A 16,370-nucleotide genomic window follows, 5' to 3' on the forward strand; every position below is an offset into this window, starting at 1 on the left:
CCATGCCAAGGTCCATTTCTCCCTTGGTATTTGATCAATCCATGTTGTGTCGTGTGGATTGTCTTCTTGTAACTCCCAGTAGTGGCAAAAAAACTCTAGTTGAATCATGACATACCCTGTAGTTTGAAAAAAAATGTAAATCTGAATGTTAGTTTAATGTTAAATAATTAAATATTTTGCATTAGAATATAAACAAAATATCTTACCCATACTCAAGACACTTTTTCTTTCGTCCTCATTTTGAACTGTTTTTTTTTTTTTTGTAGTTTTGGCCTATGTGTCGAATACAGAACACATGTGACGAATTGTCTGTTTTCCACCCACTGTCAGGTGGTTATATGCAATTTTGATTGACTCGTGCCTGTCAGAGATTAAGCATATATCATATTGTGGCATCACATGTGTTCTCAAGTTTTACAAAAAAAAGTGTCACCCATCTATTGTCTCACCCTCAACAATGGAAAATGCCAATGGAAATATGTTGTTAGCGTCATTTTGTGCAACTACAATTAACAGCGTCCCTTTGTATCTTCCATATAGCCATGTTCCATCGATTTGCACAATGTGTTTACAAAATGCAAACACATCAATGCATGCCTTAAATGAGCAAAAAAATCGATGGAATATGACCTTGTTTGGGATTAGTTGGTTGGACTCCTCCAGTGCAGGAATAGTTTGAATCCTGACAATTGTGCCAGGGATGAAGTTTCAAAGCTTGTAGGTATTTGGGAAGTATGTTGTATGACTCTTCCTAATTACCATATACCTACTCGAGGGCCTATTGTTTTGCTAGCCATGCTTTACGATATGTGATGGTGTATCCGAACTCTTGTCTTACGAATGCGATGAATATAGGAATGGTTAGTTGATCATTTTCTTCAACCATTGCAAGGATATTTTTGCATACAAGTTTCGAATCCATCTTATTATGATCTTCTGAAATGGTTGACATGATACATGTGTGAGACCCTTCTATCATTCTAATTTCCCAAACTTTTAGATTTTTTTCTTTCGAATGCTCTAAGTTTCGATTGGCACCCTTCAGCTGGGCAACATAAGACCCACGTATCATTCACACACCTCTTGGCTTTGAAAGTTACATGGTTCTTAATGTGCCACATTTTTTCCTCATGTTTCAGGTTCTCCAATTGATAGAAGCGCTGACCAACATACAGCTTGCCATCATGCGAGTCAGATTGTTGTTGTTGGTTCAAAAAATACCTATAGTCAGGGTTGTCAGACACTTGGTTGTCACCAACATCAGCTCTATTTGGATATGGATGATAGACATTTTCAGTTGATATTTGTTGGAAAAGGAACTATGTGTCATTATCGCTGTTGTCATTGTTGTCCGCCAAAATTTCGTCTTCATCGTCACTGAAGTCACCAACTACTTCATCCGGCAACCCATTTTGAGCATGATAGTCATGTGACATTTCATTTCTTTTAGACTGAACAACATGGATATCAGTAGTTGGGTCGACATTTAGGTGGGAGGGCTCATTTAGTTGGGGAGTCGCCTCACAATAGTTTGATGACCCACCAAACAGTTGTGTGTATGAACTAATGCGGGTATCAAATTCAGTGGATTCAAAATGAGGGACGTAATAATCATTGGTGATCGTGTACGGGATTGGTGCGAAAGAAGATAGGCCTTCATGGTAGGTTTAAGTATGGTAGTCAGTGTATGGTGTTTCGTGAATTTGTGGTTATTGAACAGTTGTTTCGACATTGGCAGTAGAAGAAGGTTGTTGTTCATATTGTACGAGCAACTGAAAGCCACTTAAGCATTGATGTCGGTTATATACATCGAACATGCCATCAATATCCTCATCGTCACTAATGGTAACAGCCTAGTAATTGAACATGTCAGACCCAATAGAAATTGGGTATCAATAAATGACTATGATTATCGTTCGACCTCGATTTAGGCCCATCTTACATTGGATTTTTGTTTTCAAGGCATTCAAGGTCATGCCTCTTCTCATTGAAACAAGTACATTGTTTCTGCCCTTAAACTCAACGCCCTCGTCACAGTCGGCTACATAGGCATCGTAGTAGACTATGACAGGGACATTTTTGTTTCTGCTTGCCATGGTGACTGAGAGTGATTTGGTTTGGAGATTGAGAGTGATTTGTTTTGGAGAGTCAGAGTGATTTGGTTTGAAGACTAAGAGTCATTTGAAACTTCTGTTGTGAAGTGTTTTCTGTGTGTAGAAGAATATGTTTGGAGACCTATTTATAGTGTCGTGGCTACAGATAGATCCAACGGTTGTCATCACACCAATAATTTTAACGGTTAAGATTGCCTCCACAGTGTCATGAACAATGCACTGATAATTTTTGCAGTCAAAATTGCGTGAACTGTGCCGTGAACAATGCACCGATAGTTTTTACGGTCAAAAATTGGTCTACAGTAACGTGAACAGTATCCTGATGTGCACAGTGACGTGAATAGTGCTCTGACACGCAGAGTGACGTGAACAATATTCTGATGTGCACAGTGACATGAACAGTGTGTCTACAGGATTCCTGACGCGTAAAGTGACGTGAACAGTGTTCTGACGCGCGCAGTGACATGAACAATGTGTCTACAGGATTCCTGACGCGCAGAGTGACGTGAACATTGTTCTGACACGCACAGTGACATGAGCAGTGTGTCTGCAGGATTCTTGACGTGCATAGTGACATGACCAATGTTATGATGCACATAGTATTGTTGTAGGATTCTTGACATTACCAGTAGAGTGAACAGTAAATGAACAATACCGTGAATAGTGCACGTGTAAATTTTTCTCCGCCTATAAAAACCATCTCAGACGGCTCATTCCATATAGCTTATTACACTCACCTGTTCTTTTTGAATATCAGGAACTAAATTTTCAATTGTTTGATTGTGCAAAGGAAGAATGGAGGCAACAACATTGTTATGGAAACAAGTTTGTCACCGAGCTTCAAAGATACAAAACATGGTAAGTACCAATTAGATGATATTATAACCTTTTATTGTCGTGATAATTATAAAAATATAAATTTTGTTTTATAGGGACAACCACCAATAATCATTTCGTATTGTCATTCGATGCCAGCTCCTCATCCTTTAATTGAGTCGTTTCTTGTTCATACTGGGTTTGCTGATGTGGCAAAATTACACCACTTCAAAATTAATCATCATCTAGTGGCGCTTGTTAAGCAATGGAGACCAAAGATGCACACTTTTCATCTTCCTATTAGAGAATGTACAATTACACATGGAGGATGTAGCACTATAGCCTGGCATAAGGGTGTATGGTAGGCCAATCACTGGTGCAACCTACTATGATTGGGAGGAAATGTGTGAACAATGTTTGGGTGTTGTACCGCCAAAGGGAGAAGTAATAGTAGGCTCTGCCATTAAGCTTAAGTGGTTGCAAGATAATATGTCGTCGCTTCCCGCAGAACCAACACAACAGTAGTTAGAAGCACATTATAGAGCTTACATTTTGTGGCTAATTAGCAGAGTTTTAATGCTAGACAAGACGAGAAATCGGGTTCATTTGATGTACCTCACTGTGTTGGCTGATCTCAACCAAGTTAGGTGGTATAGTTGGGGTCCTGCTTGTCTGGCAATGCTGTATAGGGAAATGTGTTGGGCCACTGACGCTGATGCCAAAACCATGGTCGGTTATGCGTCATTGTTGCAATCTTGGGTATGGTATCGCATGCCCTTCATTGCAACAAGAGTTAATCGGACACCATCGTATCCATTGGTTACAAGGTAATATGAATCTCAAATTCATTGTTATATGATTAGCATTGTATTAAATTAATAATTTTTCATTTATTAGATGGAGTGGTGGTGGATTAAGCTTTACTGGTACACCACATGGAGATGTCATCGGTTATCGAATGAGATTAAACCACATGACAACTGAACAGGTAATAAATAAACTATAGGTTACATAAAAATAATATTGAGTTTTGTGTTTTTAATAATTAATTAATTGTTCTTTTTGTATTATTTTAGTTCTTGTGGAATCCATATCTCCACTTTTTGGATGCCTTAGAGTCGACAGCTTTCATAGACTCCTCCATATGGATAACCTGAACCTCTCTAATTTGTTTCTCGATAGTAGAATGGAACCAAGCGGATAGAGTTAAACTTCAATTCCACCTCCGACAAGACATATCAGATCCCCCATGAAACATAGACAAACTTCACAAAATCGACATGCGAGGTCAAACTAACCCAAATTAGGCGGAAAAACATGCAAAGTGGACAAGGTATTGGCAACAACATCAATCAATGGTTTTACAGGGACAACCTATTATAGGGCATGCAAAGCATTCTCAAGAATACATGGCGTGGTATCAAAGTAATACTATTATTTTTTTAAATATGCAATCGCCAAGTGGATTCTCAATGAATTTCGAAACTAGTTAATCGTCAAGGACAACAAACATCGTGCAACCAGAATGTAATCATGCATACACACCAATTCCCCCCATGACAAATTACACTCCACACACATACACACCAATTCCCCCCCCCCCCATGACGGATTACATTTTCCTAGTCCTTCAAACATGGACTACACTCCATCGATTGTCCAACCAGATGATTTCCTGAGCAATATTTTTGGAACTAATTATGGCATGACAACATTAGCTTGTGAATATATGCATAGCCTACAAAATGAAGTGGAACCAAGTTTCAATTTGATGTTTAGCCAAGATGTTGAAGAGAATAATCCATCACTGCATGATATACCAGATCAATGCCAACGTTGAAATCCAAGACATAATAGGATACGCCCTCCATGTGGAATAGTCAAATTTGTTGTATGATGAAAATATCATTCTCCAATTAACTTATGTTGAACTTTTTGACTTACATTATCTTCATGCTCCTTTAATTTTACAATTTATTTGAGTACCCTCATGACAAACGACAATGACAACTGAGCAACATCATGCAAACACATCAAACAAACGCCAAATACATAATAAAAACTAACAAGTAATTAAAAACAATACAACAACATATGTTAAATAGTTTATTCTAATTTCATGGAACTATTCAACTTCTGCTCCATCTCCATCCAAATTAGGTCATTAGCGTGAGACAATGATGGTGAAGTATGAACTTCAACTCTAAGTTTCATACATATTACACTTTACATGTTTGTGAATGTGTTAAACATGCACCAAACATCTTCTTCATCATTAATTGGACATGTCGTATACTCAACATGTCCATTCATTTCGTGTAAAGGACAATGATACCAAATTGAAGTAATTGCAAACGAAACACCAATATTTGTAATTGATGATTGTATTACACTGGTTATGTCGGTCAGCGTCATCGTTGGATACAACAACATCGATCTTGTGTTGTCACTGGTGAAAACCGTGTTTCCAGTTGAATTGCAGGTGATCTCACCATTGACATAAATGAACACACAAATTGGGGCTGAACTCATTTTTTGTGCACTATTATTTTTTTGGCTCATTGACACTTTGATGTAACTATGCAGTTAAATATAGAGGTAGGCGCACTTTGGAAGCTGGAGCATGACAATAAGACAGTAGTGCAGAGTTACAGTAAGCCTGTCGTTTTAATGGCAATTTTAATTATGAGGCATGATAATAAGATGGTTTTTATTAATGGCCTTTGGAATCTCAAGGCCTCACATTCAGACAAAAGCCATGTGCAAGACAGTCTCGCATGCCAAGTATCATTGTATTGTTGTTTCCAGCTTTTGGTTCGTTTGGGAAAATATTTTCACTGAAAATGAAAATAGAAATTCAACCAAACATATTTCCATCACCATTTTCTATTTTAAGTGAAAAAGAAAACAGAAAACAACCAAACCAAACACCTCTTAATAAATCCAAATTTGGAATGTTTTTGACCGATAAGTTGGTAAGGCGTCGCGTTCACCTTTAATCTCTATCCTAAAAAGTGGAAAAAAAATACAGTTTCTATTTAAAAGTAAAATAATTGATACTATATTAAATAGGAATAGGAACATGATACTACATTTGATAGAAATGTTTGCAATTTGATTTGAATTGATTTAGAAATTAAATTACAATGTATTGATGGTTTAAATTTTGTATATATTATTGTTTAATTATAAATGATCATATATATGATAAAATTATTTATTTTTATAAAAAGCACAATTTATATAATAAAATATACAAAAACAAATTTAAATTAATTTATAAATACAATAAAATAATATGATGTATCCTCTAAACAAAAAAGATGTAATTTGGGCAATAAATTTATAAATAGACTGATAAGTTTTATAATTTCATAAATATATAATTATATAAGGATGAGTGGGGCATCGAGAAAAAAGGATTTGTGGAAATATTTACATTTATAAAATTTATACACACATCCAGATTTTTTATTTGTTTTAATTTATTTTTTACAATTTTTATTGAATTGAATCAATTTATAATTATATCCAATATTTAATATCAAATTTAATTATTTTACTTTACTCCTTTTTTTACATAATATATTGAGAAAAAAAATACTAGAATAAAACAAAATCGTAGTTTTGCCAAAAATATTATTACGAAGTCAAGAATTATTTTAGCATTGAAAAATATTTTTTACTCTTTAATAAAAATGGCTGTATAAAAACTCTTTAATAAAATCCACATTTTAAATATTGATTAAATTACTTATTTGTTTATATAATTTCACGATTCTTATTTTTTTTATTCCTATAGTTTGAAAGTGTTCTTTTTAATCCCTATAGTTTACATTTTAATTCTCTTTTAGTCTTTATAATTTTGATGATCTTTTTAATTTTTATAGTTTCATATATTCTTATTTTTTTAATCATATAGTTTTTAAATTAAGGAATTAAAAGAGAATTAAAATGTAAACTATAAGAACTAAAAAAAATATTTTTAAATTATATGAATTAAGAGAATTAAAATGTAAATTATAAGGATTAAAAAAACTATAAAGATAAGAATCATATGACTAAATTGATGATTTAATACAATAATGGCCCCTAGATTTAACCCCATCCAGCTGTCGCTTACTTCCAATTTTTCGTCCTACATCCTACGCCGCATCCACACTCGACCCCGATTCTTATACCCGTTCTTATGTTGCACCATGCTAGTTTTAGATGAAAGTGACTTAGTTTATTAAAATAACTTTGTTCAATGTTATTTTAATTAAAATAATAACATAATTTGACTTTCAAAACAATGATAATTTTTTTATAAAAAAAACAGATACCCCCAAATGTATGAAAGTTCATTAAAATTAATTAAAAGTAATGATATTTAAACACCTCAATTTTTTAAAAACTTTTGTTTACAGAAAATAACATTTTTATGAACTTAATCAGCACTCTTCATTTTTTTTCTGTTCCTTTTTTTAAAAAATAAACATAACTGAAAGACTTAACTGCATATTAGATTGGTTATTATAGCCAACATATTTTTGGTGACCTAATAAAGCTTACGCATGCATTCGAGCTTATGATAACACATTAACAAATTTCAGCAAACCATTATCATCATTAATAAATAGGCTTTCCATTTTCGTTTCTCCAGGGACTACCTTTGTTTTCGCTTCTAATAATTAGTTGCTAGAGAAAGCAAGATGCACACATGTTTTAGTTGGTGCCACAGGTTATATTTTAGTAATTTGATTGATTCATCTTTTAGTCTTTCACATGATAAATTACTAAATTTTGTCAGGTTTCGGCTTCTCGTTAAAAACAGATTGAAAATTGAATGACCAAAATGAAATTAACCCTTTTACCATAACCACTAAAGCCTCATGATTTACAAAACAGTGGGCTTCCTTTTAGAGTTCAGAATGATCATATCATCATTTCATGTATGTACACAAAAGAAAAGGAAGCCTTTAGCTTGTAGAAAGGATCCGACAACCTATACAAAATTGGCTTCCCAGGTCTAAGAATCTAGAGAAATAAATCAGCTTCTAAATAAATAAATTATCTCATATCTCATGTGAAAAGCATTTTGAGGTCTTGAATCCTAGCAGTCCGAACCTCATCGTCGGTGAGGGTACCAGATATCATCCTTTGTTTCCTAGCTTGAACTTGTTGCAATCGATCTTCCACTGTGTCCTGTTCACAATGACCCACAAACCTTACCGTTAGTTAACAAAAAACAAGGGGAAAAAAAGGAAAGTCAACAAAACAACGTGCGAATTTAAACCAATCGTAGAAAAGTTTTTTTTAAAGACTATGTGACCCAACAAAAGGATAAGGTGAGGTGAGACTACTTGTGAAAAACGTGATCAACCTGAGAAAATGGCTTTTTCAACCCAACTGAGAAAAAGGATATCAAAACAATAAAATAGTCATCAAATGCATAAAAATTTGGCAGCTCCAAGTACTTGTACGGTTGAACTATCTCAAGGCAAAGCAAATTAAAATAATCAAAAGGGGTCATACCAAACAAAAATAATCAAAAGGGCAACCCATAGCATTTGGTAGGAAAAACAGGGGGAAAAGAAAGGAAATGATGCCTTATCAATTAACAACAAATTAAGTGGCGCCGTTTGGCAAAAAGAAAAAAGGGGACTTTGAATATTCCAAGTCCAAATCGAAACATTTGACCCATAAGAAGTCGGTAATATGGGTATCTAGGTTTAAGATGAGTAGGATTGCATGTTTTATGTTCTAAGCTTGTTGAAAAAATGGATTGGCTAACCTTAACGATGAATCTTCTCACTACAACTCTTCGGTTTTGTCCTATGCGATGAATTCTCATTATTGCTTGCTCCTCAACTGCAGGGTTCCACCATGGATCCTACATTTAACACAAAAAGTTAACACAGAAGAAATGAAGTTGTGCACAGGATAGAAAGGAATTAGGCATAGCATACCATAATGAAAACATTTGAGGCTGCAGTTAAGTTCAAACCCACACCACCAGCTTTTAGTGACATTAACAAAACCTGAAACAATGCGATTGGAATAAAAAACAGTGATTCAGTGATAATATTTTTCAACTAAACAAGTTAAATTGTTCAAATTAACTTTGCTTACCCTTTTCTCTCTTGTCTCATTGAATTCATCCAGAACTTTCTCCCTCTGCTTCTGAGTCAACTTCCCATCATATCTCAAAAAACCAATTCCTCTCCTCCTCAATGGATTCTCCAACAGATCAAAAAATGATGTCCACTGACTGAAGACGATACTCTTTTCACTTGATGTGTTCAGAATACGTTGCAGGAATTCAAATAGCTTCGAAACCTTTGAAGACTCTGTCACATTGTTCTTAATATCGACCTTGAATGGGCTTTCAGATGAATAAGTAATCAGATCGTCTTTCTGGAGCAATTGACGACAGATTGGACATTTGCCACCCACTGAGGTGCCCCAGCAACTAAATAGACATTCTCTACAAAACTTATGCGCACATGGTGTAAACACAGGATCTTCTGGAGATTCCATACATATAGAGCATTCTATGATGTCACCCTTTTGAATATTCTCCAAAACCTCGGCAATGTATGCATGAGGTTGAACCGAGTGCAAAGAAGAAGCAGATTTTAGAAGTAATCTACTTGCAAGTTTGTTCAACTCTGCTTGCTGCCGTGGATCATTTTGATTGCTTTCATCGGGGAATTCAGTATTAGTCTGAAAGAATTTTCTTGCGAGTCTGCTTAAATCTGCACGTTTCTGGGTATCGCTTCCGCTTCATATACAAGTGAAAATCTTGTTAGAGGCATAAGCATCAGGAAAGGGAAACATATAAGAGCATTTTAATGTGTTTTCCACACCTACCACATAACTAAAAATGGATGGTTACAACACCGCCTCAACTGCATTAGTAGGTCAAGGATATTTGCATAATGGTGAAGAACCTTTCCTTGTGCGACATACTGATCAAATTGAACCTGTTTGCATTGGATAATAAGTTCAAGAGTCGCAAGACAGTGAACATGCCAAACATAAAACTATTAACAGTTACTAGAACAAGCTATGTTTGAGAATAGTTACTATTAACAGGTTTTTAGACTTTATCAAAATTGATAAAAGTGAAACAGATTGTTATTCAGAACCAAGAACAAATCAGAAGCTGTGGCACAAAACTTACTTTAGATCTCTCAAACAGGGCTTCATAAAAGTCCCGTTCAGATTCTGATTGTTCACACTCAATCAACTGAAAATCAATTGGAGGCAGGAAAAGTATCGGCCTGGAAAAACATGTAGGGAATTGAAATTGTGATTGGAAAAAATATATACATGTGTTTCAAAAAGGACACAGTTCTAGTGAAGTGTGAGAATGACTACCTTCCTTTCTTATCCTTCGTTTCCTTTGTTCTTCTTAACATCAGCATCCTCAAAATGGCCTTGACCAACTTCAGGGATCTTGGATCACCATTCTCATAAGGCCTTTGAATCAACTTCTGCCACCTGCACAGATGTTTCCAACATTAAAAAAATAATTACTGGTTTTCCAAATACAATTTCTAAGTTAGCATCACATTCTTGCCATACCATGCCAAGTTACACCAAGGTTCAACACGCATGAAACGCAAGAGACTGTATAGGTCTTCCAAGCTATTCTGCAATAGACACATTCACAAAGAGGTGCCCAAAAGTGAGTTTTTTGCTGAATAAAGGTACTAAGATACAGGTGAAAGAAATGTTTTCATATGGGAAAGATGGAAATTTCATTGTGGGTGGAGTACTTTTTATACACATAATGTTAATTGTTAACTGAAATAAAAAGACAAACCTGAAGTGGGGTTCCAGTTAAACACCAGCGGCTGTGTGAGGACAGAACAAAAGCAGACTGGGCAGTCTGATTCCGATGGGCTTTTATATTATGAGCTTCATCTAGCACCACCCTGTACCACTTGACCTTGTTGTAGATGCTATTCTCTCCATCCTGGTTTCAACAGCCAGAGAAATGAATATGAAGAAGCTTCACTACACAAATGGAAGAAAGCATATATATAAAGGATATTTCCTTACATTTTTGTATGCAGCTTGTAGGACACCATACGTTGTCAAGACAACATCATGGCCTGAGATCATCCAGGGATCAGTGGTTCTTGCTCCACCATAATGAACAAATATGGATATACTACCTTCCTTTGAATGTGTTTCAAGCTCATCCTGCAGATTTAAAATACTTGTGAGCTACCTTGTCAATTATAGGATGTCTTTATTAGAGTTATAAAAAGAAAAAACATGTTTGCTTTTCAATATGGTATCATACAAAGAAACTCACCTTCCATTGACTTAACAAAGCCATGGGACAAACAATAAGAGTGCCACCCTCAAATTTATGTAAGGTATTAGCATTCTTTCTTTTATTTGTGATAAAATTATCATCTCCATTCTCCACATCATTGTTTTCTGAGTTACCCCTGCCTGGGTTACTGAGTATCAAAGCAATTGTCATAACAGTCTTTCCAAGTCCCATTGCATCCGCTAGAATCTATGATCAAAGATGAATAAATAAATAATTAAAAACCAATTTCGTAATCAGGTAAACTGATTTAGTCATTGGAAAATTGAAGGCCTCAAACAAACTCACTCCTCCTCTTGCCATCTGCGTTGCTTTTGGAAATTTTTTAGAGGCCTCTCCAGTAAAAATATTCAAATAAATTGTCCTTCTGCTAAAAAGAAAGTAAGGTTAAGTTGCACAAAAATATTGGGGAGAAAAACCTCATTCTGTTGAATCATTTACTATTAGTAAATACCCCTTGCATATAGTGTAGGCTGACCAGCAGGGATGCAGATTTCTTTCTACACTCTCAATATCCATCCCTTTCTCTATTTCAGTCATCCAGTGTAAAGCCTGCTTCTGGTAAGGCTTTAAATTACACACAAGTGTCTCTGGGGCTTCCTTCTCCTAAAGACATACAACACACAAAAAGATTGATGGCATGTGATGCTAGAGATAAATTTAGAGATTAACAATTGAAGTTAAAACAATTGAAAGTTCTTTACCTTGAGGTCATAGATTTCTGCCGCTCCAACAAGTTTATTCAAAGCTGACTCTGAAAGAGCTTGTTCATCATTATTTTGCTCAGGAAGGGGCTCACCGCCCTTTCTTCGCTTGATCAAAGGCAATGCTGCAGCTTCATCTGGATCAGCCTGTTAGCATCAACAGCATAATTAGGCTTCTTTAAAAGAATAGGTTCATTAACGAATCAGGCAACAATGAACATGCACCATACAATATTCAATACACTTCGACATCAACATCACAAAAGCTATAACCAATTAAAAGGGGAAGGAAAATGGTAGTGACACATGCCTTTGGATAGAGCAACCGCTTCCGGGAATCTATATCCTCAGGAGTGAATACAGCCTAGTTGAATGTAACAACCACCCATTACAAATGCAACATTAAGAAAAAACAAAACAGAGAGAGAATGGGCTGTCAATTACCTTTTGACTTGGCTTGATCTCTAGCATTTTTAATAGGGCAAGAAGTGGATAAACAGTATCATCAATTTTACCACAAGCCTCCAGCCTCCAAGAAGTATCAACACGCTCAGCAAATACAGAGTGGTGAACATAAAAGCTGCCCAAAAAAAGGTTATCAATTAGACTCACCTACCAACAGACACAAAACAATTTGAACTTACAAATTCAAATTAAAAAACACATAAAAAAAAGTTTCCATTACCATCAAAATAAACAGACAGGGCTATAAAAGTATACCTCACTAAAAACATAATCTCTTGCATCATTTGTAGTTTATCTGGCACAGCAATGCACCGGCCTCGAACCTTAACCCTTCCAGATTGCATAACCGGAATCACAGCCTTTGCCCATTCCATTGGCATCCTCCCAACCTGAAGCCAAATTCAACAACACAAAGCACCATCAAACCTATCTCTTAAAACTCCTATACACATTTACATACATTATTTGTTATTTCCCAAAGGTATACACAAACAAAAACAATGTCTGTTCAAAACATGCAGACACCTCTCCAAACCAACAAAGATTCAAACTTTAGTTCATTGCCTTGTAAGAACTGGCCTTTTTCCATTAAAGCTAACCTTCATAAATTACATTCATTCATATATGCACACATACACTTACAAACATATAACATCAATTAATTTTCAAAAGTACCAAGTCAAACAATCTCGACAACAATCAATGGCAATAGTTAGTTATTACCTCTCCAGAACGCTTGGTTGACGCTCGAACGATCCACTGAGACTTACTCGAGTAACTCGGAATAGGAAAATTGAAATGAACGATTTCATTATCCACCAACCTGTTCACTCCCCTGGCCGTCGAAACTGCGACCTCAACCTTCCTCCCGAGAAGGAACCACCCAGACTCCTCCGGAAACTCACCGTCCTCGAGATTCGAAATATTCGGAATGTTCTTCTTTTCCACAGGCTTCCGCACCTCCACCACCTCCACGTCATCACCGGTAACCGCTTTCTTCTTCTGCACCGGTCGAAACAGTTGCGGTCCCCTCGGCACCGGTTGAACCGGTTGCGCTGATTGAGCCTGTGACGATTCGGCTTCCTCTCCTTCTTCAGTTTCTTCTTCCAACGGCGCCATCACTGATTTCAGAGCCTCCTCTTCGGTGGCGACCTTCGTGTTGGTGACCTCGAGAAACTCGTCGAACGAAACCGTTAGCTCTCTCTGCAACAATATCCGTTCATGATGATGAGAAGCATCGAAGCCGGTTTCGCCTTCTCCTTCTTCTTCCTGCGGTGGTGTTGGATCGTCGTTCGAGTTCGGCGGCGCGGCGAGAACGCGCGCGCCGCCGGTGCTGGTGGTGGCGCGAACCACCGCCAGAGGTTGCGCGGCGATGACGGTCTTGCCGCTGCGGGAGAGGAACTTGTGTAACGTTCTTGCCGGTGGCGATGTTATGGAAGGTTCTTCTTCCGCCATAGACATAGAGAAATAAATATCAGAAAATAATAAGAAATAATAGAAAGAAGGAAGTGAAGAAAGGAAGAGAAAGTAAGAAAGACGATGAGAATGTGGAGAATGGAAAGAGTGAGAGAGGGTTTTGTTTGCTTATAAGGGTTTGAAGGAAGGAAATGAAACGCGGGTTTTTTCAGAGAATGAAAATGGCGCGAAATCATTTTACCTTTCGCTCTGTTGTTTTTCTTTTGGCTCTGTTAATTAAATTATAATAATATACCATTTTTTAAAAAAAATTAATAAAAGTTCAATATATTAAATATATATTAATTAGTCTCTACAAAAATAAAAAATAATTTTTTAAAATCATATATATCTTTTATAAAAAAATAATCTTGTTTTAACTGAATAAGATTCTCAAGTTTAGTGGTAAGAAATTTTGATTTAAGGTTTTAAAAAAAGCAAATTTATTAATTTAATTTTAGAAAAGTTTAAAATAGAATTATCATTACACGGTTACAATGTAGATAGTAAAAGTTATATTAAAAATGAATTAATTTAAAACTAAATTTTTTACATTTATAAGGATTGAAAATATATTTAAATCTATATTATTTTACCGTTGCTGATATGGCATGATTACTTGTTGAAAAATGGTAAGAGTTAATGACAGATTTTTGTTAATTGAAATTATTAATTATCAATAAATATTTACCGTTGTTGTGTAAATAATTTGGCGGCAAGGGTAAAAAAAACGATTTCGAAGAAAGTACTGCTGGCAGGCGTACGCATAGTGGCATATGTTTCGGGACAGACTCAGATTTTAATTTCATCTTTTACAATCCTATTGATTCGTTGGGAAACAAAATAAAGGAAAGAGAAAATTTTAATTTAAAAACTAAAATGAAAAAGATGTTTTATATTTTTATTTCTTTCTTTTTGTTACTGTATTTTTATTTCTATTTCCAAAACTAAACTTTTATTTTTAACTAAATAGAAATATTTATTATTCATGTTTTCCATTTTTGATATTTTCTTTCTTTTCAATATATTATTATGATTATATTATAATAAAAAAATGACCGTAACAAAAAAGAATAAAAATAATGTTTATCAATATTTACTGTGCATTCATTTTTATAACGTATCTTATTATTATGATAAATTTTGACTGTAAAAAAATATAATAAAATTTGAAATTAAATATATTCAATGCATGAATTGAATACAATCAAACATAAAAAATTACAAATGTAATTGAGACACGAATGTAAAAACCATGAAGGGAACTCAAGAAGTAGCTCATGTTTTCGTCAAGTGGTATGCACATGTAACATTTTTTTCATCGGGATATAGATTATTCTTTGTTATCTGATTGGGTGGGGGATTACATGTAGATGCATTGTTATTTAATTGGATTTTTCTATAAAATATTAAAAGAAAATTCTTATTTATTTTTCTTTATTTCGGGGTTTTTAATAGTTCATTTAAGTCTGTTAAAAAAAAAACCCATTTAAGTATACATTATTAATCATATTATATGAAACTTACCTTCTTCTTCTTTTTTTTCCTGCCAAAGTAGGTTCTTCTAATCAAATTTATAGTAGAAATATTAAAATAAATCTTAAATTTTAAATCATGGTATATGAAGCTTGAGAACATTGGTCTTATTTTGTGTTTTTTCTTTACAGTTTTAAATTTGGATGATTTTTTTCTAGTATGCACAAGAGTTAATGATTCAATTCAAAATTGGAAGATTCAAAATTCAGTAAGATATAAAATTAAACATATGATATTCATTTAATTTAATTATGAAAACAATTTAAATCATTAGTTAAGACCAGTCCAAATTTTAAGCGACTATTAATTTAAAATTGATTAATTTGAAATCAACAATTATGTACGTAAATATTAAATATAACATTTATTTACATAGTATAAATAATTTAATATGACTTTGTTTTCGAAATATACTAGCCTAGTATCTCGCGTTAAGCACGAGTGTTAGAGTTTATAATTTATGATTTTCTTATATTATTATACTTTTTTATAATATATATAAATTATTTTTAAAATTGTATATATGTTAGTATATATATAAAAAAATATAAGACAATTATGAATATATATATATATATATATATATATATTCAAATAGTTTTACAATATTTCTAAAAAGAATAGTTTTACAATATAAGTGTTTTATTGATTTTTTCTATATAAAAAAAAGTGCATAATGAGGTAAATTGCCCCAAATGGAGTTCTTTTACAAACTATTTCCCCATTTGGGATTGTTTTAAAAGAATTTCCACAAGGGTGCTCTTTTGAACGTATCCTGCATGAAAATATCCACAAGGGTGCTCTTCATCATTGGCACGTCGTCTGTGGCTGCGACACATGGTAGTGGCGCCACTGCCACTGGCGACACAGGTGGTATTGCCACCTGTACTGACGCTTTGGCCATGCAAGGTGGAGTCGCTGGTCAACCTGGCGATTTACACAAATCAG

At 34.6% G+C, this 16,370-nt stretch overlaps 1 protein-coding gene across 2 annotated transcripts; it reads right to left on the reverse strand.

Annotated features, from left to right (window-relative positions):
- Positions 1-7,829: 7,829 nt before the first annotated feature.
- Positions 7,830-13,991, reverse strand: LOC100806677 (DNA repair protein RAD5B). 2 transcript variants are annotated; one of them, XM_014773059.3, is made up of 18 exons: positions 13,155-13,991; positions 12,687-12,820; positions 12,411-12,546; positions 12,277-12,330; positions 11,967-12,113; positions 11,717-11,868; positions 11,551-11,629; positions 11,242-11,451; positions 10,983-11,126; positions 10,744-10,896; positions 10,503-10,570; positions 10,296-10,418; positions 10,099-10,198; positions 9,786-9,898; positions 9,045-9,696; positions 8,882-8,953; positions 8,707-8,805; positions 7,830-8,117 (listed from the first exon to the last, which is right to left on the reverse strand). In XM_014773059.3, the coding sequence occupies exons 1-18, from the start codon at positions 13,890-13,892 to the stop codon at positions 7,995-7,997; spliced, it is 3,297 nt and encodes a 1,098-aa protein (XP_014628545.1). In that variant the 5' UTR covers positions 13,893-13,991; the 3' UTR covers positions 7,830-7,994. The 2 variants fall into 2 exon arrangements, with proteins under 2 accessions (XP_014628545.1, XP_006605764.1); XM_006605701.4 differs by having other exon boundaries at positions 11,551-11,632.
- Positions 13,992-16,370: the final 2,379 nt, after the last annotated feature.

This window comes from Glycine max, chromosome 20 (assembly GCF_000004515.6).
Source record: "Glycine max cultivar Williams 82 chromosome 20, Glycine_max_v4.0, whole genome shotgun sequence".
Lineage (NCBI taxonomy): Eukaryota > Viridiplantae > Streptophyta > Magnoliopsida > Fabales > Fabaceae > Glycine > Glycine max.